The 24,224-nt window shown below is 36.8% G+C and overlaps 1 protein-coding gene across 5 annotated transcripts in view; it reads right to left on the reverse strand.

Annotated features, from left to right (window-relative positions):
• Nucleotides 1-24,224, reverse strand: part of TRMT11 (tRNA methyltransferase 11 homolog (S. cerevisiae)) — a 67,057-nt gene that overhangs the window by 19,576 nt on the left and 23,257 nt on the right. For 4 of the 5 annotated variants that reach the window (XR_827191.1, XR_827192.1, XM_010861757.1 and 1 more), the window contains exons 8-12: nt 20,460-20,540; nt 17,661-17,825; nt 15,442-15,514; nt 15,173-15,304; nt 8,117-8,237 (exon numbers count right to left, since the gene is read on the reverse strand). Coding sequence is in view for 3 of the 5 variants with exons in the window: in XM_010861757.1 (XP_010860059.1) it covers nt 8,117-8,237; nt 15,173-15,304; nt 15,442-15,514; nt 17,661-17,825; nt 20,460-20,540 (572 nt within the window). In the remaining 2 variants the exon portion in view is untranslated. Of the gene's footprint in view, nt 1-8,116; nt 8,238-13,006; nt 13,099-15,172; nt 15,305-15,441; nt 15,515-17,660; nt 17,826-20,459; nt 20,541-24,224 lie in introns of those variants that run through there. The other variant, XM_010861759.1, reaches the window with a different exon arrangement.

The following is a 24,224-nucleotide window of genomic DNA, read 5'->3' on the forward strand; positions in this document are numbered from 1 at the left end:
CACTGGAGTGGGTTGCCATTTCCTTCTCCAAAAGGAACTATAGAAAGAAAGAAAATGAAGTCGCTCAGTTGTGTCTGACTCTTTGCGACCCCATGGACCATAGCCTACCAGGCTCCTCCATCCATGGAATTTTCCAGGCAGGAATACCGGAGTAGGTTGCCATTTCCTGCTGCAAAATAGGGCATATGAGGCCTATTTAGTGTGATGGCAATTTAAGATAATTTTCTTATATTTAACTAAGTACTTCTATAGCATATAAAAGTTGTATGAATGTTTAAAAAAAAATTTCAAGGAGATCTTGAAAATGGCTGCCTTGGGTACACATTCGTCTGTCCAAGTACACTGGTATAGAACACAGAGTATTATTTTGGGTAATTTTCACTAAAGAGAAACTACTGCACTCGTAGTCTTCTGGATAACTCTAGCTGCTGCTGCTGCTAAGTCGCTTCAGTCATGTCCGACTCTGTGCGACCCCATAGACGGCAGCCCACCAGGCTCCACCGCCCCTGGGATTCTCCAGGCAAGAACACTGGAGTGGGTTGCCATTTCCTTCTTCAATGAATGAAAGTGAAAAGTGAAAGTGAAGTCGCTCAGTCATGTCCCACTCTTCGCGACCCCATGGACTGCAGCCTACCAGGCTCCTCCATCCATGGGATTTTCCAGGCAAGAGTACTGGAGTGGGTTGCCCTGGCCTTCTCCAGGATAACTCTAGAGATCAGCATTTTTCTCCTATGAATTTTATATGAGAAAAATGTTTTATACAAGTAACCACTGTGACCACAACTACATATGGCAGCACTGACTACACGTTGTATCAGCAGGAAAAATAAGATGTAGTACAACAAATCACATTCTACCACAGCCACATGAGGCATGAGAAAAGAAACTTGTAACATGCCACTCAAGAATGTCTGCCTTTTAATCTTGGCATATTCTAAAGGCAGGATTGTGTTTTGGTAAAGAGGCAACATGATGCTGAAAAAAGGATATAGAATTTCAGGTGCAAAGGAGGAGTTTTGGTCTCAAACTGGCTACTTCCTACTTAAGCGGACTGGGCTAGGGCCTTGAGCACTTCCTCATCTCTAACCATATGCAACAATAAGAAGGTCAAATTGATGTGAAACTGCTGCAAAAAATAAAGCCTTATAAAAGGGCTATTTGTCATTCATTTAGCTTTCAGATTATAGCAACAGGGAATAATGACAAAAACTGGCTTTTCTTAGCATGCATTTTCATATTTTAACACAATCAGCAAGAATTTTCTTCCTTACTACCAATGTTCAGTAAGTCTAAAAAACCATACAATAAAGATACAAAATTTTATGACTTATCTATACTCTTTAGATATTTTTTACATTTATAACTTATGTTTACATTTTAAATGGGGGGAGAGGGAGAACACTTTATAACAACATATCAGCTGGGCCAAGAGTTATACTGAAGTTAATCCTAACAAGTGACAAATCAAAAATGAAGAGACACAGCATACAAAAGTGTAAAAATCTAAAATTAATAGTCTTCCACTGCCAAAGTCAACAACACTGAACAAGGTCAAGAATAATTCATTAGATGTACATGAGAACTGTTTGACAATTTTATGTCATCACTTTCATTATAAAGGACTGGGATCTTGCTGCAATTATATACACTCCTCTCCATACAAACAGAAGGTAGAAATGAAGCAATTAATTAAAAGCCAAACATGACTAATTCAACATGACAAAATAATTTCAGTTATAATAAACTCCATGCAAATTAAAACTCACTGATTAAATTTGATCTTATAAAGGGAAGGCCATTTCAAAAAATTACTCGAGCAACAGGATTTCCTTACTTTATAAATTAATTTAAAAGGACAAAAGTAAAATATTAAATATTAAAAATATCTCAGGAGACTGCCTTTATTTTTAGATAGCAGAAATATTCTCAGAAGCATCTTTAGATCATCCTCTATTTCCTCTTCTGTGTATCAAATTTGCTTGGGGAAATACAAATCTATCCAAAAAATACCAGACTTTCTTAAACAAATTAAACTCCGAGGAAAGCAAACGTGAAATGGTCCACAATGGGTCTTAATTCTGCCATTAAAACAGAAATGACTGGCTTATCATGTAGCTCCATTAATTCTTAAGCCTTTTCTCTAGACTGTTATTCCAGTTCTTTAGAATCACTGCTTCAAGTCTTCATAACTGTCATACGGGGTACTTTTTACAGAGGCCACGAAGTAACAATTGCTGATGTCATTCACTGTACTTTCTAATATCAAGACTTAAAACTGAAAAATCTATTGGTAATGTTAATTTTTCAAACATACTAAAATAAGCATTAAATAAACAACCTAACTTTATACCTCAACAAACTAGAAAAAGAGGACCAAAGCCCAGAGTAGAAGGAAATACAGGTCAGAGCAGAAATAAATGAAATAGAGACTAAAAGGATAATAGAAAAGATAAATGACATTAAGAGCTGGTTCCTTGAAAAGATAAAAACTGGTAAGCCTTTAGCCAGACTCATTAAAAATAAAAAAGGCTCAAATAAGTAAAATCAGAATTGAAAGAAGAGACTTGAAACTGACACCACAGGGGAAAAAGAAAGGACAAGAGACCACTGTTAACATTTACATGCCAACAAATTATACAATCTAGAAGAAATAGGATAAATTCTTAGAAAGACTTCTAAAGAATTCTAACAAATTCCTAGAAATTCCTTCTAAGACTGAGTCATGAGGACAAACAAAATCTGAACAGACCAATTACTAATAGAGACTGAAAAAGTGACAGTCAAAGTGTTAGTCGCTCAGTCGTGTCTGACTCTGCAACCCCATAAACTGCAGCCCACCAGGCTCCTCTGTCTATGGAATTCTCCTGGCAAGAATACTGGACTGGGGAGCCATTCCCTGGGCTTCCCTGGTGACTCAGACAGTAAAGAATCCACCTCCAGTGTGGGAGACCTGGGTTCGATCACTGGGTTGGGAAGTTCCCCTGGAGGAAGGCATGGCAAACCACTCCAATATTCTTGCCTGGAGAATCCCCATGGACAGAGAAGCCTGGCGGGCTACAGTCCATGGGGTCGCAAAGAGTCAGATACAACTGAGCAACTAAGCATAGCACAGCACAGCCATCCCCTTCTCCAGGGGATCTTCCTTACTCAGGGATCAAACCCCGGTCTTCTGTACTACAAGAGGATTCTTTACCATCTGAGCCAGCAGGGAAATCAATAGAGATTGCATTAGTAATCAAAAGCTTCTCAACATACAAAAGCAGAGGACCAGAGAGCTTCATTCGGTGATTTCTACCAAGCATTCAAACAAGAATTAATACCAACTTTTTCAAACTATTCAAAATATAGAAGATGAGGGAACAATTCCAAACTCATTCTACAAGCCCAGCTGTAACCAGACAAGGATATCACAGCAAAAGAAATTACAGGCTATATCCTTCATGAACACAGATACACAACTCCTTAACAAAATATTACTGAACCAAACTCAACAATACATTAAAAGAATCATATACCATGAACATGTGGGATTGATGCAACAGTTTCAGGGATGCAACAGTTTAATACAGATCAATCAACATGACACACCACATTAACAAAAGGAAGAATAAAAATCATATGATCATCTCAATAGATACAGAAAAAGCACCTGACAAAATTCAACATCCATTTATGATAAAAAAAAAAAAAAAAAACCTGTCAACAAAGCAGGTATATAGGGAATGTACCTCAACATAATAAAGGCCAGTTATGATAAGCCTACACTCAAGAGTGAAAAGCTTAAAGCTTGTCTTCTAAGATCAAGACAAGGATGCCCACTCTTGACAATTTTATTCAATTCAGTATTGAAAGTGCTAACCAAAGCGAATTAGGCAAGAACAAGAAATAAAAGGCATCCAAAATGGAAAGGAAAAAGTAAAACTGTCACTATTTGTAGATGATGTGATAATATATATAGAAAACCCTAAAGGCTCCACTAAAAACTGTTAGAGATAATAAACTGTGACGTTTCAGATACAGTAAAGCTGCAGAATACACAAATCAATATACAAAAATAAGTTGTATTTCTATATACTAACAAACTATCAGAAACAGAAATTAAGAGAACAATCCCATCTACAATTACATCAAGAAGAAGAAAATACCTAGGAATAAATTTAACCAAGGAGGTAAAAGATCTGAAAACTATGACACTGATGAAAGAAACTAAAGAGAACACAAATAGAAAGGTATTCCATACTCATGGACTGGAAAATTTAATATTGTTATAACGTCCATGCTACAGGTTCAGTGCAATCCCTATCAAAATTCCAACGGTATTTTTCAAAGAAATGGAACAATTCTAAAATTTGTATGGAATTGCCAAAAAAACCAAAAACCCAAAGAGCTGAAAGACTATAACACATAGACAATGGATACCTGAAAAGATGCTCAACATGACTAATCAGGGAAATGCAAATCAAAACCACAACCAGGTAACATCTCACACCTGTTAGAATAGCCATTTTTCAAAGGAAATAACAAGTGTTGGTGAGGATACAAACGGAAGGGAACCTGTGTGCTTTGTTGAAAGGAAGGTAAACTTGTGCAGCCACTATGGAAAACAGTCTGCTCCTGCTGCTAAATCACTTCAGTCGTGTCCGACTCTGTGTGACCCCACAGGCGGCAGCCCACCAGGCTCCCCCGTCCCTGGGATTCTCCAGGCAAGAACACTGGAGTGGGCTGCATTTCCTTCTCCAATGCATGCATGCAGGCTAAGTCACTTCAGTCGTGTCTGACTCTGTGCGACCCCACGGACAGCAGCCCACCAGGTTCCTCTGTCCACGGGATTCTCTAGGCAAGAGTTCTGGAGTAGGTTGCCATTTCCTTCTCCAATGGAAAACAGTATGAAGATCCTGCAAATTAAAAACAGAACTACCACAGGAACCAGCAATTCCACTTCTAGGAATTTATCTTAAGAAAATGAAAACACTAATCAGAAAAGATATATACAACCCCACATTCAAGGCAGTATTATTTACAATAGCCAACATATAGAAGTAATCTATCACTGATGGATGAATGGATAAAGATGTAATACATATATGCAAAGATGCACACAATAAAGGACGGAAATGGTACAAACCTAACAGAAACAGAAGATATTAAGAAGAGGTGGCAAGAATACACAGAACTGTACAAAAAAGATTTTCATGACGCAGATAATCACGTTGGTGTGATCACTCAACCTAGCGCCAGACATCCTGGAGTGTGAAGTCAAGTGGGCCTTAGGAAGTATCACTATGAACAAAGCTAGTGGAGGTGATGGAATTCCAGTTGAGATATTTCAAATCCTAAAAGATGATGCTGGGAAAGTACTGCAATCAATATGCCAGCAAATTTGGAAAACTCAGCAGTGGCCACAGGACTGGAAAAGGTCAGTTTTCATTCCAATCCCAAAGAAAGGCAATGTCAAAGAATGCTCAAACTACCACACAATTGCACTCATCTCACACGCTAGTAAAGTAATGCTCAAAATTCTACAAGCCAGGCTTCAGCAGTACATGAACTGTGAACTTCCAGATGTTCAAGCTGGATTTAGAAAAGGTAGAGGAACCAGAGATCAAATTGCCAACATCCGCTGGATCATGGAAAAAGCAAGAGAGTTCCAGAAAAACATCTATTTCTGCTTTATTGACTACGCCAAAGCCTTTGACTGTGTGGACCACAACAAGCTCTGGAAAATTCTGAAAGAGATGGGAACACCAGACCACTTGACCTGACTCTTGAGAAATCTGTATGCAGGTCAAGAAGCAACTGTTAGAACTGGACATGGAACAGACCAGTTCCAAATCAGGAAAGGAGTATGTCAAGGCTGTATATTGTCACCCTTATTTAACTTCTATGCAGAGTACATCATGAGAAACACTGGGCTGGATGAAGCACAAATTGGAATCAAGATTGCTGGGAGAAATACCAATAACCTCAGAAATGCAGATGACACCACCCTTAGGGCAAAAAAAGCAAAGAAGAACTAAAGAGCCTCTCGATAAAAGTGAAAGGGGAGAGTGAAAAAGTTGGCTTAAAGCTCAACATTCAGAAAACTAAAATCATGGCATCTGGTCCCATCACTTCATGGCAAATAGATGGGGAAACAGTGGAAACAGTGACAGACTTTATTTTTGGGGGCTCCAGAATCACTGCAGATGGTGATTGCAGCTATGAAATAAAAAGACACTTGTTCCTTGGAAGAAAAGTTATGACCAACCTAGATAGCATATTCAAAAGCTGAGATATTACTTTGCCAGCAAAGTTATGTCTAGTCAAAGCTATGGTTTTTCCAGTAGTCATGTATGGATGTGAAGAGTTGGACTGTGAAGAAAGCTGAGCGCCAAAGAATTGATGCTTTTGAACTGTGGTGTTGGAGAAGACTCTTGAGAGTCCCTTGGACTTCAGGGACATCAAACCAGTCCATCCTAAAGGAGATCAGTCCTGATGCTGAAGCTGAAACTCAAACTTTGGCCACCTGATGTGAAGAGCTGACTCATTTGAAAAGACGCTGATGCTGGAAAAGATTGAAGGCAGGAGGAGAAGGGGACGACAGAGGAAGAGATGGGTGGATGGCATCACTGACTCAATAATGGACATGAGTTTGAGTAAACTCCAGGAGTTGGTGATGGACAGGGAGGCCTGGCGTGCTACAGTCCATGGGGTCGCAAGGAGTTGGATTCAACTGAGTGACTGAACTGAACTGATACACACATATATATGTGTGCATATACACACAGCTTAGCTTTTAGAAATGCCCTGATACTAAAGCCCAATTATTGAGAAAAATGTCATACTGAAGATTCTGAACCTTACTCTGTAATAAAAATCGGTCACTAAAATTCCTGCAGAAAGAAGTCACCTAACAAATGCAGTGTTTTAGGAAGATTTATTTAACATATAGAGCTTCACAGGTGGCGCTGGTGATACCAAAGCTGCCTGTCAATGCAGGAGATTTAAGAGATGCAGATTCCATCCCTGGGTTGGGAAGATCCCCCTGGAGGAGGGCATGGCAACCCACTCTAGTATTCTTGCCTGGAGAATCTCATGGACAGAAAAGGCCTAGCAGGCTACAGTCCATGGGGTCGGACAGAGTTGGACACAACCAAAGAGTCTTAGAACACACGCACATTTAACATATAAGAGCTAGAGGTGTGAAAAGTAGAAGGAGAGGTAATTTAGGAGCTTATCAGCATAAACCAGGTATATGGTAACAAGGGCCTATATTAGCGACAGACAGGAAATAGAAATTAAAAGGAAAAAAAAAAACAAGAAATTTGTAGAACAACATATGCAAACGCACTGTATAAATATTAGTCTTTATTATTGTGAAAGAATCCATAAGCTGTGAAGCACATGAAAAAAATGAAATGCAGAGTTAAGGATGAGTAAGACAAAATCCTCAGGCAGTAACACTCTATTCTTTTCTGCTTGCCCTCCAGATCTAAAGCACTCATGGGGCTTACCCAAGTTCTAGTGAATGTGGAAGTGCTTTGGTTGTTAATCAAGATCTGTACAGACCAAGATGTATTCTGCAGACTTAATTAAACTCCATGAGGAGGCATTATTCATATCAAATCTGATCTTGGTATGAAATAACAGATGTTTTGTTCTTTCTTTTCAACCTGAAATGAATTGTGTGTGGTACAGAAAGAACAAAAGAGGTAACACATGTTGGACCCTAACAGATGGGTCCTTCTCCTTTATATAAAGTGACATTTTCTCTGCATTAAAGTCTGCAGTCAAGCAGGTTCTGCTTTTGAAGAAAACGGGTAACTAGTACATTGCTAGTTACACCTTGGTTGTTTAATTAACAGTGCTCTGTTCTATAACTAAGTTAGCCTAAGGATAACAAACATAGCCTGAAAAATAAAGGTCAACCATTCTTTCTATTCTTCAGTTTCTATATTCTATTCTTACCCCACCAAATGACACAAACCTGTTCAACTTTTGCCTCCTCCTGAATGCATTAAAAACTTAAAAAAATCAAGGACTAACATTAACCAAACTTCATTAGAGGAAATTAGAAAAATCTACGTTTAATTCTTCCAGAATTTATCTGAAGAAAAAAAAAACTTGGATAATTTACCTCAAATTCCTTCACCTTTTCCATTGTTATCAAGCGCCTTGATGTGTGACTGGAAAGCTTCTGCTCGCAGTTGCTGATGAGTTTCAAGCAGGGGTGCCAGGGTACCATCTCCTCGGTGTATCTGAAGAAAGAAGAACTGAGGGTTATGAACACTCACAGGTGCATCCTGCACAGGATCATCAAGGGGGCTGATCCAGTATGGAATGGGACCTCGTCCCCATATAGGCTGCACCACTTTATTTCACATATGCTAACCGTCCACATAATCCATAAACCATCTGCTTTTTACCAAGCAGCAGTTTAATTTTTTTACCTATATAATGTGAGAGAATACAGATACGTTTTATTGAAGAATGCCAAGCATTTAAACCACAAAAATACAAAATGACAATTCGACCCTAAAGGATACCGAAAGAGCACAAAAAGACAAATACAGACCACAATAACTCTCTGACATTCTTGACGGACTGATTCAGCTAGGGATTTTTATAAATTCCCCAAGTATAAAGTCCACTACACTATATGTTTTCCCCTTTAAAATGAAATGTCCCTGAAAAATTTTAATGACATCTTGAGAACTCTAATAACTTTGTTATGTAAAGACAATTGAGACAAACTACCGCTAGAACACTACAGAGGACATCAATCCTCTGCCATGAAATAAAACCAGAGTCAGGATGAAGAGCGGTGGTACCCGCTGCTGTGCAGCCCATGTAGCGTACTCGGTGAATGAAGATGAGGACACCAAGAAAGCACAGCAGTCCAGCTGCAGGAGTTCAGAACCTGACATCCAATAGGCTTCTGGCATTGATCTTGGTAGAAGAAGCAAGTAACAAATGTGGGGGAAATAGTTATGGAGCAGAATTCAGAAGAACAGTAGAAGAGAGGGCTCCCTAGGTATGGGCACCTTTAAGAACACAGGGATTGCCAGTTTTTGTTTTCTTTTTTCTTTGCAAATCTTCATACCTTTCTAGATACATAGTTTCTGCAAACATTTCTTATATGGGAAATTTTAAAGCTCTGATCCAAGGTGGGAAAGGAGCTGATCAGCACTTCCTGTAAAGGACCACCCACCATCTTGGTTAGCCCATTGTAATACATCAACACTGTCTCCCCCACCCCTCTAACTGATTTATCTAGGTCCCTGTGACCTTCAACAAGCTCTCCCTCACTACCTTGACCACTTGCTCAGAACCTTCACCACCCACTTACCAAACGACATTCATAATGCACCTCACTTCATTATCAGTGGAAGGAATTCTCTTGAAGTCATTCTCTGACTCCTTCCTCAGGGCTTTCCAACAAGTAATGACCATTTTGGATTTCATTTCACCCCACAATTCTCTAATGCTAACTACACAATCAAAAATGTGCTCTTATAACATCAGCTGACGTCAAATTTGGAGACTTCATATAAAGCATTTATGATATGAAAGAATACATTCTATATCATAGTTGACAGACTAAAATAATGATAACAGAAAGAAAATACAGTTCTGACCTTAGGCTCGCAAGCAGCAGGGTTTCTAGATGTCTGAAACTGTCAAATTTAGTAATGTACCCTTTTTTAAAGAAAAGCATCTTATTTTCCAGCAAAGTAATAAGGTATTATTGTTAAAATGCTTCTTAAATGTATACAAATATAAATTCCTCATGCTTATATAATCTGTATAATTATAAAACCCAAGAGAAATCTAGAAATCAAAGGACAAAACCAATACAATTATTTATGACATGAATAATATTAAACTGGTAAAACTAAGTCATGGCATTTGGCTTAACAGCAGAAAAACATATTTACATGTTCTAGATTATTTTTTGACTTGATCTTTGAGTTTGAGCATGAAAGGACATCATTTAGGTTATCATCATTAACAAACTTGTTTTTAACTTACTACTCTTGAATGAGCCAATCAATTTAATCATGTACTTCCAAAATATACTAAAAAAAATTAAAAAACAGCATTTAAAATCATCTACTATATATTTATTAATATATTTCATACCAATGGATTGTTTGCCATCTGTTAAGTAGGAGCTATAAATCTGTACTATGCCCAGATTATGATGATGGAATGGTATCTTAATTCTGTTTTTATTACCATCCCCCTATGATACAAGCAACTATTTAAAAATCTAAATAGTTAATGGTCAGCTAGAATAGGTAAATCCACAGAGATAGATAAGTGGTTGGCAGGGAAAACAGCAAGAGACATTGTTTGCGTGAACGGGGTTTATTTAGGGGATGATAAAAACATTGTGGAGTTAGACCTGCAGAATGTCATGGACGGAGGAGCCTGGTAGGCTGCAGTCCATGGGGTTGCGAAAAGTCGGACACGAACTGAGCGACTTCACTTTCACTTTTCACTTTCATGCATTGGAGAAGGAAATGGCACCCCACTCCAGGACTCTTGCCTGGAAAATCCCATGGACGGAGGAGCCTGGTGGGCTGCCGTCTATGGGGTCGCGCAGAGTCGGACATGACTGAAGTGACTTAGCAGCATGGTTAAATAACCTTGTGGCAAGGCTAAAAACTGTGGGGTTGCACACTTAAAAACTGTGATTTTTCTGGACTTCCTTGGCAGTCCAGTGGTTAAGACTTTGCTTCCCAATGTTAGGGGGGTGTGGGTTCGATCTCTGGTTAGGGGAACTCTGATTCCACATGCCTCGTGGCCAAAAAAACCAAAATATGAAACAGAAACAATATTATAACAAATTCAATCTTATTTAAAGATAAAATTGTGATTTTCATGGTATACAAATTAAATTTCAACTTTTTTTTAAAAAATGGGGGAAAAACCCTATATTTATACATAGCTTTTCCATCAATCAGTTCTGACAGTCATTTATCTTCCTGTGAATCTTCACGCCTCAGACTAACCATTTCCAAATGTCATTTGAGGTGTACTTCCCATTCAAGACACAGATTTTGTGCTGATTAGAGCACTTACTAAAAACAATTTAAAGAATCATTTTTTTCTGTTTCCCAAATGAAAAATGAAAAATATGTTCTGTTCACTGCTCTGAGCCACCACAAAATTCATTTTATCACAATTAAAATTTACCCCCAAATCCTACTCTGGAGTTCTTTATCAGACTTCTTCACTTTGTCATTATTTTTTCACAAGCTTAGCAGTTGGATTTCTATGAAAGGACATCTTTCACAAAGAAACACAGTTCCTAATCGTTTCATATGGATATGTGGAACCTGGGCAAGAAGCTACAGTCACTCAACAGCTTAGCAACTCCTGTAACATCAAACACACAAGTTGAATGTATGGCCTGACCAAATGAATGTTACACAGATCTTCAGTTTCATTTGCAAATAGTTGAAATTGTGAATAAACTCACATATACCAAGAGTCAACAGTAACTTTATGTGGTTAAGTTTCTATGAGTAATAAGAGTAAACTACTAGAAGAGCACAGATGCTAGACTGATGTATTCTGCTGAGAAGGGCCGGGAGGCTCAGAGGTCGTGACAATTAAGCCTGGCCTTAGATTACCAGAATTTTACAGCTGAAGAAAGAAGAAAGAGTATATCAAGCAAAGGGGACAAAATAAAAAGGTAAAAGGATATAAAGAGTACAGAGTGTCTTGATGCAGGCCTCAAACCCAATATACTAGAGCAGGAAGAATCTGATCTAGAGGAAGCAGAATTTGTTGAGCAGTAGTTTCTTCACCACAATTTAAATTGTTAAACAGTGAAAAAAATCCTTTTTCAATCATCAGTTTTGATAATTCTTCACAAATAACTAAGCTGTGATGTTTTTATGATGCCTTACAACTTTCAAAATGTCCTGGGTTTAATGAATAATACCTTAACTTGATTATAATGTGCAATTCTTACTTTTAAACTTCAATCATATTAACAGGATTTGGTTGAGTAAATGAATTCAACAGCAGGACTAAAAGCCAACATCACTATACCAAAAATACAAAAGCTTTCCAATTAAGCTGTGCCAAGGCACAGTTTTAAAATGAACTCTTTATTCCCAGTCTAAGAAGAAGCTATATCCACAATACAACATAACCAAACTAATTCTACATTGTTTAATTCAAAAGCAAGAACAATATTTCAAACTTTCGCAGATGACTTTAGTTTTAAGTTTATCTAATAGAAACAGTAAAGATTTGGGGTTATGTTTGCTGCAAAGGTGAAAACAGTTCATTCCCTAATATAAACTCATGACAAATTAAGTTCATTAATAAGAGCACTTTGGGTTAGAAGACACAATGGAAGTCTAGTAATGAACATCAGAAAATCTGAAAATAACTCTCAGACAAGTAAGTCAGGGAAGTAAATGCCACAGAAGTCTTCCTATTTGTGTCCTAGCCTGGATGAAATCTGCCCTTTGATAAAACATCTAAAGCGAAAAAAAAAAAAAAGAAAAGATTAAAAACCTGCCTCCTTTTTTACTTGTAAAAAATACCTTTGGTTATATGGACTTGGAAATTTCCCGTTGTCAAAAACTATCAAAAGAGACGTCACTGAAGAAACATCCTAGCCATTTTTTAAGATCTTCAGAAATAGTAAAATAGTTGAAAGTGCCTCCAATTTGACTTTTCTTAACAACAATAAAAGAATTATAAAACATACTCATAGCCACATTTAATTTCAATTATAATTAAATAATAAACTACAAAATAGTGGAAAGTAAAAAAATGCCAGAAAATAAGAAACACGAAAACTAACGAGGATACTTCAAAATGACAGAGCAGCTACCTCAAAGGGACTCTCATAGTTCAAATCTAGGACAATGTGAGTAACAAAGTCATGATAGAATTAAATTATAACCCAATGAATAATATTGGAAGACTCCATACCAATATAAATCAACAAATTAATGGGAGGGAAGGGGAAACTAATCCTTGCAGAATGCCAACTTACAAATGCAGAAGGAATGATGGAATAGCAAACTCATCATTATGGTGGTTGTCAACAATGAAACGAGATATTGATGTATCCTGGGTTTCTGTCCCCTGGAACATACATATTGAAAAGAAAATGATAAATCACTTTCTTTATCAGAGTTCTGATATTTCTTTATCACAAATGATAAAGTTTTTCCACTTGACAGAACATGACCAGATGATTAAGATCTCCAGGAGGGGCTGCTTCTGTGTGCCCCATAATGCAATGCACTAAGAACATAGTATCATTTTTGTGGTATTCCTACCAAGAGCATTACCAGAGTCTGATCACGGAAGAAACATCAGATGGACCTGGTTAAGGGTCAACCTTCAGAATATAAGCCATGTACCGTACAACTCTTAAGGACACAAAAGATAAGGAAAAGACTGAGGAAGTGTTCCAGACTGGAGGAGAATGACATGATGGATCAAGGCAGTTTTCCTGGAGAGACTATAATCAGTAAAATCTGAAGAGGTCCAGGATCGGGCAGAAGCATTGTCAGTGCTGTTTCCAGACTCTGGGGCTTGATGGGGATTTGACAAGAACGCTCTTGCTACTGAGAAATGCAATGAAATACGTAGGGGTGATAGGACATCATATCTGCAACTTCTTAAACAGTTCCGAAAAAGACTAATGACAGTGGGCATAAATGTAATGTGTGAGCAAACAACGGCAGAGGAGGTGTATGTGAACAGCTGGAAAATTTGGATGAGGGGAGAAATTAGAGCTTTTTGTACTGTATTTGAAACTTTTCTGTAATTTTTAAATTTATTTCAAAATAAGTTTTTAAAAAATTCAGTCCTGAAACTTGAATTAAAACAAAAACACAAGGAAGCTTGCTGCTGGAATTTAGCTTGTCTAAGGCAGAAACCACTTTTTCATAGAAATAAGCAAATATGTTCTTTTCTGAAAATATTAATAAAACCTCATCTATCACTTCATATACCAGGTACCTGAGATCTTTGCAGGATGCTGAATTAAGTGAACACAGCACAAGGAATAATGAAACCAATGAACTAGTCAGCTTTAAACTTTAGACAAGTCATTTCATTCCTTAGAATTAACTTCTCACATTTCTAAAATTAAGAAACGATTAATTTCTTAACAGAACAGAAGCCCAGTGTTAAGGGGTTCAGATACAAATGTACACAGTTTTATTAGCCAAGAAACAAAATGCAAGACTAAAGTTAGCGCATGGTAGCTCCCAATGTGACATTTATAAAAAAACAAAAAAGCATAGCTTCCAACTGCTGAAAGACCATCCACCACTACAAAAACACAAACGAGATAAGACTGTTCTAAAATGCTCTTTGTATAACTATATACAGTAAATATAGAAATTAAAATAATTTTTAAGAAAGATTTCTATAGCAGATTGAATAGCCAAATCTTGAGCTTAATACTGCTTTTCAACTCTAAAGATTACATATCATGTCTTTCACTGTTGATGTACATAGCTCTGTTTAAAATTAATAATTACTGAATAATAAAACCCAAACCACTAATGTTGAACATAATCAGGGCTTTAACTATATGCATAGCTCTTATTTTGGTCTTAGTTTTTTAAGACAATCACAAGAGCCAACATATATTAAAGCTAACAGGCAGTAAATAGATGAATCACTGAGCTAAGTTGTTAAAAATTACCTAGGTTTGTGGCCTGGCAAAAGAGCTAATGAACAGCTGACACACAGACCCTGAGCTAAGAGTGATAAACACTAGGGCAAGCTTTTGCACTTACAGGTCAGACAGTAAATATTTTAGCCTTATGGACCACGTGTGCTTCTGACACATATTCTTTTTCGTTGCCTTTTTCCTTTCTAACAGCCCTTTAAAAAGGTAAAAACCAGCCTTAACTCAACTGCTTTACAAAAAAAAAAAAGGCTAAAGACCATATCAGGCTCATAGGCTGTAATTTGCCAACCCCTGATGTAAAATAAAAAGTTCAAAGCAATTCAATCAATAAGAGAAAGGGGTCTGTTTTATACAACATGTTGGTAAATAAAGACTATTGTTCACATGTACACATTAAACACGAAGATACTCACTCTGAATATGATTAGAGACAGAAAAAAAGCATGTTAGATACACAAACACCATAATAAAAATGAAATTAAAAGTAAAATTATTATTATTACATACTCTGGTGTGTATACTGGTAACCAATAGACGAGCCTTCCACCTAATACAAGGGTCTCTGCTGAGAAGTTTAACAGGTCAAAAAACATATCACTCAGATGATAACTCAAGGAAACAGGAACGTGGCTTTCTGGACTAGACAAAACAAAATTTCAGAATCAGTGAAAAACTTAAAAACCACTGAAAACTAACACTATTAAACTCAGTTAATTAAAAAGAAGCAATATGCTTCTTCCCAAGGTAGTAATATATCATATTTAATATTCACTTACCATTTTTCTATTCCCTTTGGTATTTCCTTCTGTGAACCTGTTCTTCTTGTAGATTCTCTAATACCATATGGAGCTAGAGAGAAAGCACAGGGAATAAGGACAGTCAAAAGTCACCCCATCACCACTGCCAAGCAGATGGACACCACGTGCCTCCAGATGTGACATCCTGAGGACACAGCACCTGTGCAATATTCCAGCTGAGAATGCAAACGAGAGGGACATTCTCGTTAACACTGGGAGGGCAGGCAGGCAGGTGACTGTGTTCTTCAAAATGTCAATGTCATGAAAGACAGAGGAAGGTTGTGGAAATGCTACAAATTAAAGGAGGCCTTAAAGATATGATTACTAAAAGCAATGCCTGACATTAGACTGGATACTGTACTTCAGGGAAAAATATGCTATAAAGGAGTATTACTGGGTCAACCGACAAAACTGGATGAGAAACTACAGATTAAAGTACTGCACGGACTCACTGAAATTGATAACTGTACTCTGGCTATCTAGGGCTTCCCAGGCTCAGTGGTAAAGAATCTGCCTGCCAATGCAGGAGCACAGGTTTGATCTGTGGGTTGAGAAGGTCCTCTAGAGGAGGAAATGGCAAACTGCGCCAGTTATTCTCACTAGGATAATCCCATGGACAGAGAAGCACGGCGGGCTGCAGCTCATGGCATTGCAAAGGGTTGGACAGGACTGAGCATGCATGCTCTCTGGCTATCTGAGAGCCTATCCCTATTCTTAGGAAATACACACTGGAGTGTAGGAAGGTAAAGGGCCAAGATGGACACAACTTACTCTCAACTGATCAGGAACAAAATTACATATTTTTATAAATACATATAGAGTGAGAGCAAGTAATACAGTAGGTTATAAATAAAAAGCCACCCAATTTCCATAAGTATATTCATAGTGACATTGTAAAGTGAAACTTTACAACGTATCCAACTCTTTGAGACCTCATGGACTGTAGTCCATGGAGTTCTCCAGGCCAGAATACTGGAGGGGGTAGCTTTTCCCTTGTCCAGGGGATCTTCCCAACCCAGGGATCAAACCCAGGTCTCCTGCATTGTGGGTGGATTCTTTACCAGCTGAGCCATAAGGGAAGCCCAAGAATACTGGACCGGGTAGACTGTTCCTTCTCCAGTGGATCTTCCCAACCCAGAAATCAAACCGGGATCTCCTGCATTGCAGGTGATTCTTAACCAACTGAACTATCATTGTAATGCCTTAATAATTTTCCTTTTGTTATATATGAAACCACCTAAGTTACCAAAGAACTGAAGAGGTCTGAGATGGAAGGGCTGAGATACAGCTTTCCATTATGTACAGTCAAAGACTACAGAAAAGGCAGATCTATTCTTAGACAGGATGCCTGAAAAGCCCAAGAGCTAAGGAGGCAAGTGAAAACAAGTTCCTGTGCACATTCCTGAAGCTCAGTGGGTTCACAATCCCAGTGGTTCACAGAACTCCAAATTTTTTATAACTCTAGGAAGAAGATGCCAGTTATAATGGGCATAAAAACAACAACAAACACAAAAAGTTAGACACAGAGAATCTGAGATACCTGAAACTCTCTTTTTCAAAATCTGATCCCATAATTGCAAATGACATTTTGGCTCTAGTTGGTATGCTAATAACCAACTACAGGTAAACATAAAACAAATATACAAACAAATTTATGTCTTGAAAATAAGCTGAAGAGAAAAAAGGGGTGACAAGTTAATATACATAGTTTAGAAAAACAAAACCATGAAGTTAAATTGATGTCCTGCCCTACATTCATAACTTCTTCCTTCTCACTATGTAAAGAAGTCAGGAGCGGGGGTAACGTTAGTACAAGTTGGTTCTTTTTCGTTGTACTGATATATTTTGTACATGAAATATAAATGACCTTAGGAACTCAATCCTACTCCTGCTGCTGCTTCTAAGTCACTTCAGTCATGTCTGACTCTGTGTGACCCCATAGACGGCAGCCCACCAGGCTCCCCCGTCCCTGGGATTCTCCAGGCAAGAACACTGGAGTGGGTTGCCATTTCCTTCTCCAATGCTTGAAAGTGAAAAGTGAAAGTGAAGTCGCTCAGTTGTGCCCGACTCTTCGCGACCCCATGGACTGCAGCCCACCAGGCTCCTCCGTCCATGGGATTTTCCAGGCAAGAGTACTGGCGTGGGGTGCCATTGCCTTCTCCAATCCTATTCCTACTTTTGTATAAAAACATACTTACGATCAGTGATGATTGCATCAAAATACGTGCCCTTCCTCCAGGAAGGTTTAGATGCGTCTGAGACCAGGACATCAAGGTAATACTTCTCTAAACCATACTGACGAAGATTTGCCCTAATGTTTTCATCTGGTCCTCTCCATTTCTGGTTTTTCCTACTAGCCTTTCCTAAAGGGAAAGAAAAATGAAGACAGAACTAACAAACAACATTCTTAACTCTTGTCATTTAGCTAAAAGCAATATTTAGCTCATCCAAACCTAACTCAAATAGAACCTGCTTTTGTTTATAAAAGTTTAATTTCATTTATACAAATGAACAATTATTTTTATTTTAACTTATTATAAAAACATATTCTGAACAGTAAATTGTAGTGCTGTCTAATTATCCTTTCATGTAAAATGGTCTTAAAACACTCATTCAATAATTAATGCATTCAAAGCACACTAATAAAGATACAGGGCTGGTTTGGCAGAAACCAACACAATACTGTAAAGCAACTATCCTTCAATTTAAAATAAATAAATGACAAAAATAGATATAGGGCTGAACAGAACATGGTCCTTTTCTTCTAGCAATGAAGAAATACTGATGAATGAGATAAACGGAGCAGAAATGAAGAGAGCTAACTTTGGAAATGCAGAAGCAGTGACCATAGACAGAGAAAGTAAAAGGGAGACACGAGATATGAAAAGTTAAAGTGGGGACTCAAGGGAAGTTCAAAAGTTTTAGTTTAGGAGACATGAGTAGATGATGACATCGTCAACTAAGATCTGAGAAACCAAGAAGAAAAACAAGCCTAGGAAAAAAGATGAAATTCATTTGCAATACATCAATCTCGATATACCTTGAGGTATCTATAGAGGATTCAGAAAGAGATATTCAGCAGGGAGTTAGAGGCCAGAATATATATACACACTGGGAGATATCAGTAAGTAAACTTAAGCTAAATGTATAAGAATGAATGATATTTTTTATTAACGTAAGTGGCAATTGTATGTTTGTTCTATAATTTCTCTATTTTTATAAACTCCTCTGTATTATGATCTACTTCACAATAAAAACGAAACCTAAAAATTAAAAGATGAATGACATGACTCTGCAGAGTATGTAATGTGATAGAAGGGGCTAACAAAGATGCCTGGAGAAAAGCAACATGTAAACAGACCCTGAAGAAAACCACAGGGCCTTCAGGAAACTGAGAAAGAGACAAAGAAATCAAAGTACCACCAGATGAAGTCACTGTCTAGGAAACCAAGGGAGGCGTTATGAAGGTCAACACTGCCAAGTACTGTAGACCTGTGGCCTGAGTTTTCAGTAAGCATGGAAGCTGGAAAAGAACAGGCAGAAGACAGTTAAGAGATGAAAAAGAGGAAATAGCAAGTAACTACTAGTCTTTTTAAGTAGCACTTTGGCAAACAGAAGAGGAAAACAAAGTAGTAGCTAGGAGGAGGGCCTCTATAGGGTTGATAGAAAAAGTTTTGCATTTTTAAAATAGAAGAAATTTGGAAGTATTTGAGAGTATAGTAAGAGATGGGAAGCATAGGAAACAGAGGGCAAATCTAACAGCACCTTGGATAAGCTCTGAGGAAATTCTACCTCAATCAGAATTCTACTCAAGCAGACTGAGAGGTTAGCATATAACTTTTACATGTAACTCTAATAAATAAAAATTAAAATGAAGCACACAGGACAATACCCTTAAAGCAAACAGACTGTTTCTACTAAAAGCAAACAGGAATAATTCTTCTTAGCACTCTGTCTATGCTAAAATACTGCAAACAAAGACTATCTTTTTCTAGTTAGCCCATTTAGGGGAACTTTATAAAATGTTATTCATTCTCCTTATAGTACTAAATTCCTTAAAGTCAAGGTAGAAAAAAAAGCAGTTCATCAAATACAATATATCAAATTACTTCAAGAAAAGAAAGTCTAATAAATTCTCACCTATATAGTCATTTACACTGGGTGAGAAAAATAAAAAGCATGTTTTACAGGCTGATTCTAGCTACAACGATGAAACAATAACATAAATACAATTTCAAAATCAAAGAAACTTTACATTTTTAACACTATTCAGCTATAAATAAATATTTTTAGATTGATTCAATTTCATGCAATCACATTTCATTAGCGTAGCTTCTAGATTTTAAAAGTGTTTTCCAGAACTGCCTCAAAACCAAGCCGATGCTTATTTCAAGTTACTCTCAGTCTAATGCAGAATCTTTAGAGTTACTGTCACCTTAACTGCTTTGAAGATGTTTTGGTTAATTATGAAATCAAAAACATATATGGTACTCAAGGACTAGAGTAATTAATCAAGTATACACATAACAAATGACTGCTAAACAAAAGAATGGTGATAATTTTTAAATTATTTTAAATTATAGAAACTATGTTTTACTAGGTGAATACACTAATTACAAAAGGCTTAGTTCATCCCTCTCCTACTTCTTTCCCAGCCATAAAGTTTTACAACTTTATTGACTGCCTACTTTTTAAAAATCTAAGACCAAAAATAGCTCTGAGAGAAGGGCTTTTTGTTATTCATCTTTGGTTCCCCTGGGAGATCATTTTGCTCACTGGATAACTTCATGAAAAGCAGATACCCAATGAAAAGTCTTATTGTTGTAAAAATAACTAAAACTATATCACAGTGCTATATTTTAACATTAAAAGCAGCTGCATAATGCCATACATAACTATTTAAGTATTTTAAAGGTACATTTGGTACAAGAGCAAAGACTCATTTGCTCACTTGTTACAGAGGAAAGACTGTAACACTGTCTAGAACCACTACTCACCCAAGCCATGAACAGTATTGTAGTCTATATCTGTCCCATATACGTATGCACCAAAATGAGCAGAAGCTATCAGAAGGCCACCTGAAAAAAATCACACAGTTGTGATTTGTTAACCAGAAAGTTCCAGACTGTTATTTCTTCCTCTATTTAATCTGATCCAGATTCTTACAGACTACCTGTAGGCAGACAGGTACCCGGAATGACCTGGAATGTACCCTGGAATGACCTTGGTTCTGGCCATATTTAACAGGCTTCAGGATGAAAAAACAAACTCCTAACCTGTGCTCATCACCCTGGTTCAAAAGCAAGGAATTAATATATGTCCTGGCATTACTACTTAAAAATTCCCAGCACTACTTTGGGAAAATTATCCATTTTTGGGGTGAAAATAAGGTGTTTAGACATTTTCCTTTTATTTTTGAGAAGTCTATATAAAAGCATCTTGCTCCCTTCTTACAAATAAACATATAAGGCTGTTACACAAAGAGCTGGCAATAAGTAAGTTCTAACAATTGAACTTAATTCTCACTGAAGTCAGAGTTTCAGATAACTTAAAGAGGGCATAATTAATATATGAGATTAATTCTTACAAAAATTAAAATATGAGGACAAGTAACAGTTACTCCTATAATCAGTGAGGTAGTTATCTCATTTTAAACTGTAAATATCTATGGTAGGGCAATTATGTCTGAATAAAGCTGTTATTAAAAAAAAACTGTAAATACAAATTTCTGAATAACTATTATCAGACATAAACAAAAACAGTTAATACAACAAATCTTTTTACCTAGTGTTATAAACAAAGAAAACACAAATGTCCTAATACAATCTGAGGGGACTAAGTAACTTGGTAGGTATGACCAGTTTAATATGAAAAAGAATCCTAATAGAAATTAAAAATGAAACCCTTAATGAAAAATGAAATATTTTAAAATTGCTTAAGAACAAAAATTCACAAAGTTAATAGCTGTTCTTTTCAGTGAACTTCACTTTATAAAATACCCAAACTAAAAATGTTCTTAGTGACTGGGTAAATCCTAATAGCTTTACTGCAGAAAGATCTGCCAGTCAATATGAAATCAGAAATATACAGAAACATATACTTAGACGATGCACAAACTTGGATACGGGGAAATAACTAGGGCTCTTTCCATTCTGTCCTTTTGAAATGTAATCTCTAAAATTAAGATGGGTAGTGCCTCCAGAGGGTCAAGATCCATAAATCTTGTTTTGAGATTTATAGACAGATATAGATCTATATATCTATATAGATATAGATCTATAAATCTATAAATCGTGTTCCTTCCATAGTCATTTAAAACATAGTTTGGTAACATGTACTTAAAAATACTTTGCTCAATGAAAAACAACTGACTACTTCCTAGTGGAGCCACGAGTAAGAGAGATGGAAGACTAATAGCATAGCAGAAATCAAAAACTAGGTTCCCCCATACAAACTACAAAAAGCATTTGTTTGAGGAGGTAAAGTAAGACCTCCTAATTCTTAGCCTATAAATGGAACAGTCAAAATTTAGGAAAGATACTGTATGTAATGACTTGAAATAATCATAAAAAAAATCACTTCATCCAAATTATGAAGCATTACTGCAATTCTGCCAATTAAGGCAGATACTCACCTAGAAGAACTAGTTGTCAAGGGGAACAGAAAAGCTTTCCTGTGCTTCCTTAAACAGAACCTTATCCATTTGGTTAGAGTGAGCTTTGAGAAGACCCAATTTAGAGTCCACTGCTGAAAGGAGATGAATAATCTGTTAGACTACATCTGTTAGTTAACTTTGTACTCTTTAAAGGTTTTCAAGTTTTAAATAAAATCACTATAAATTAGCTTCTCTGGTCACTGGGTTATCATTGTTAATCATCTCATTTTATTTCTAAATTGAAGCAGTTTTGCATTTAGTTATATATCTCAGATGGAGTTTTCTTGGAAGCTTTTTGGTGGAAGAAGGGGTAATAAAAAAGGAGGGGTGAAGTGTTGAGGGGGCAGATAATGCAATTCACCCAATTTCTCATTATGCTATCAAGTGTAAAAGTACCACAGTGTGATCCACACTAGTAAACCAGTGTTTTAATTTCTTATTACTTAAACAGTAACCAGTTTAAGGTTTGGGCAATAACTTGGTAGGCAAACGGACACAATAACTGAACTTTATAATGGAGAAACTAATTTATGATTTCCATCTATAGAGATTTAAGCAGAAAGCTATACAAAATGTGAAAGTCAGAACTGGGCTTTAGTTTTGCTGAAAGAAAAGGAGGAAAAATTGTGATACTATTTTACCTATGTTACCCTAAAAGAAGAAAACAAAATACACAGAACTCTAATAAACTGGCAGCATATGCAGGATACTGCCAGAAAACAGAAAGTCTACCAAACTATGAGACTCAGGAAAATGGGACTACAGAGTGGTGAATAAAACGGAAGCAGAAATTATTAGAAAGACCTATAGAGATCCATTATCTCTCTCCTAACTTCCTCTCCTCCTCTTCATAGTCTCTTTTCAGAGCTAGGACAGTGGGTATCTCAACACCTTGCTCTATCATTTTGCAAAGATAAAATTTCACTCTTTTCCTTACACCTATGGGCCATTTGAAGGTAGGAGAAGCCAAGGAATACACAACCAGTCTCCTGGGTATATTCTCCACTAAAGGAATTGATTCATTTGAGAAAGGAGAAAGGGAAAAGGAATCTGAGCTATGGCTGCAGAGCTATGTCACTGCATCTGCAGACACTGGCAGACAATTCATGCCAATTATTTTCATTATAAACAAAGAAACAGAAGTTTATAATTTTAACCCTCAATTACTTTTCCCACTGCCATAATTTGCAAATAACTGCAAATTATGAATATCTTGGAAATCAGCCAAAGAAGGAACTAGAAAATGAATTCATGGCCAAATTGTTCATGCTAACAATTCAATATTGGCTATATCTAACATCTTTCACCAAAAAGGATCTCAGTGCTTAACAAAATAATTTAAAAATGATAAACAGTACAGTTCACTGTCTACCATGCATCACACAATTTCCTAATGAATTCATATACATATATTACCTCATTTACCCTCACAATATATTACTTATTACAGTTTTACAAATGATGAAATGGAGGCCCAAACAAGTTAACAATTTTGCTCAAAGTCACATAGTAACTGGTAAGAGTAAGGATTTAAAACTCACTCTCTTTGCTGTTACAGTGGTCTATAATCAGACAACCTCCTCTAGATCAGCAGCAACTGAAGTAAATATTTATTAGGCTACTACTTAAATACACAAAAGTAAAAATTTGTTATTAAACAGATTAAGTAAGACTATACACTCAGTTAAGAGTTGTGTACCATTCACAAGTCTTATATCACATCACAGGTCTGCCTGTGACATTATAGGTATTCAACTGATGCATCCTCATCACTCCTTTAGTGATGTTCATATTAGAATAGCAGTATTTTCTAATTACTGAGAGCTGATCCAGGATATGTATCTTCTCCCTTAGAAAAATGGAGATGCAAAACTTAAAAAAAAAAAAAAAAAAAAACTTACTACAATGAGAATCAATGTATTTGCTAAAACAGAAATGAAAAGTGTGCTTCTGCAGCTTATAATGTCATTCTAGACAAGACAGCAGACTGTCCAAAAGAAAAAGGTATTTAGGTAGCAAAAGATTATATCTCTCCTTTCAACTTCCCAGAAGTTCTCTAACCTACTCTATAACCTTGAGAATATCAAAAGTCATAAGTAGTCTGTGG

The sequence above is a fragment of the Bison bison genome, unplaced genomic scaffold (genome assembly GCF_000754665.1).
Source record: "Bison bison bison isolate TAMUID 2011002044 unplaced genomic scaffold, Bison_UMD1.0 scf7180017864473, whole genome shotgun sequence".
NCBI lineage: Eukaryota > Metazoa > Chordata > Mammalia > Artiodactyla > Bovidae > Bison > Bison bison.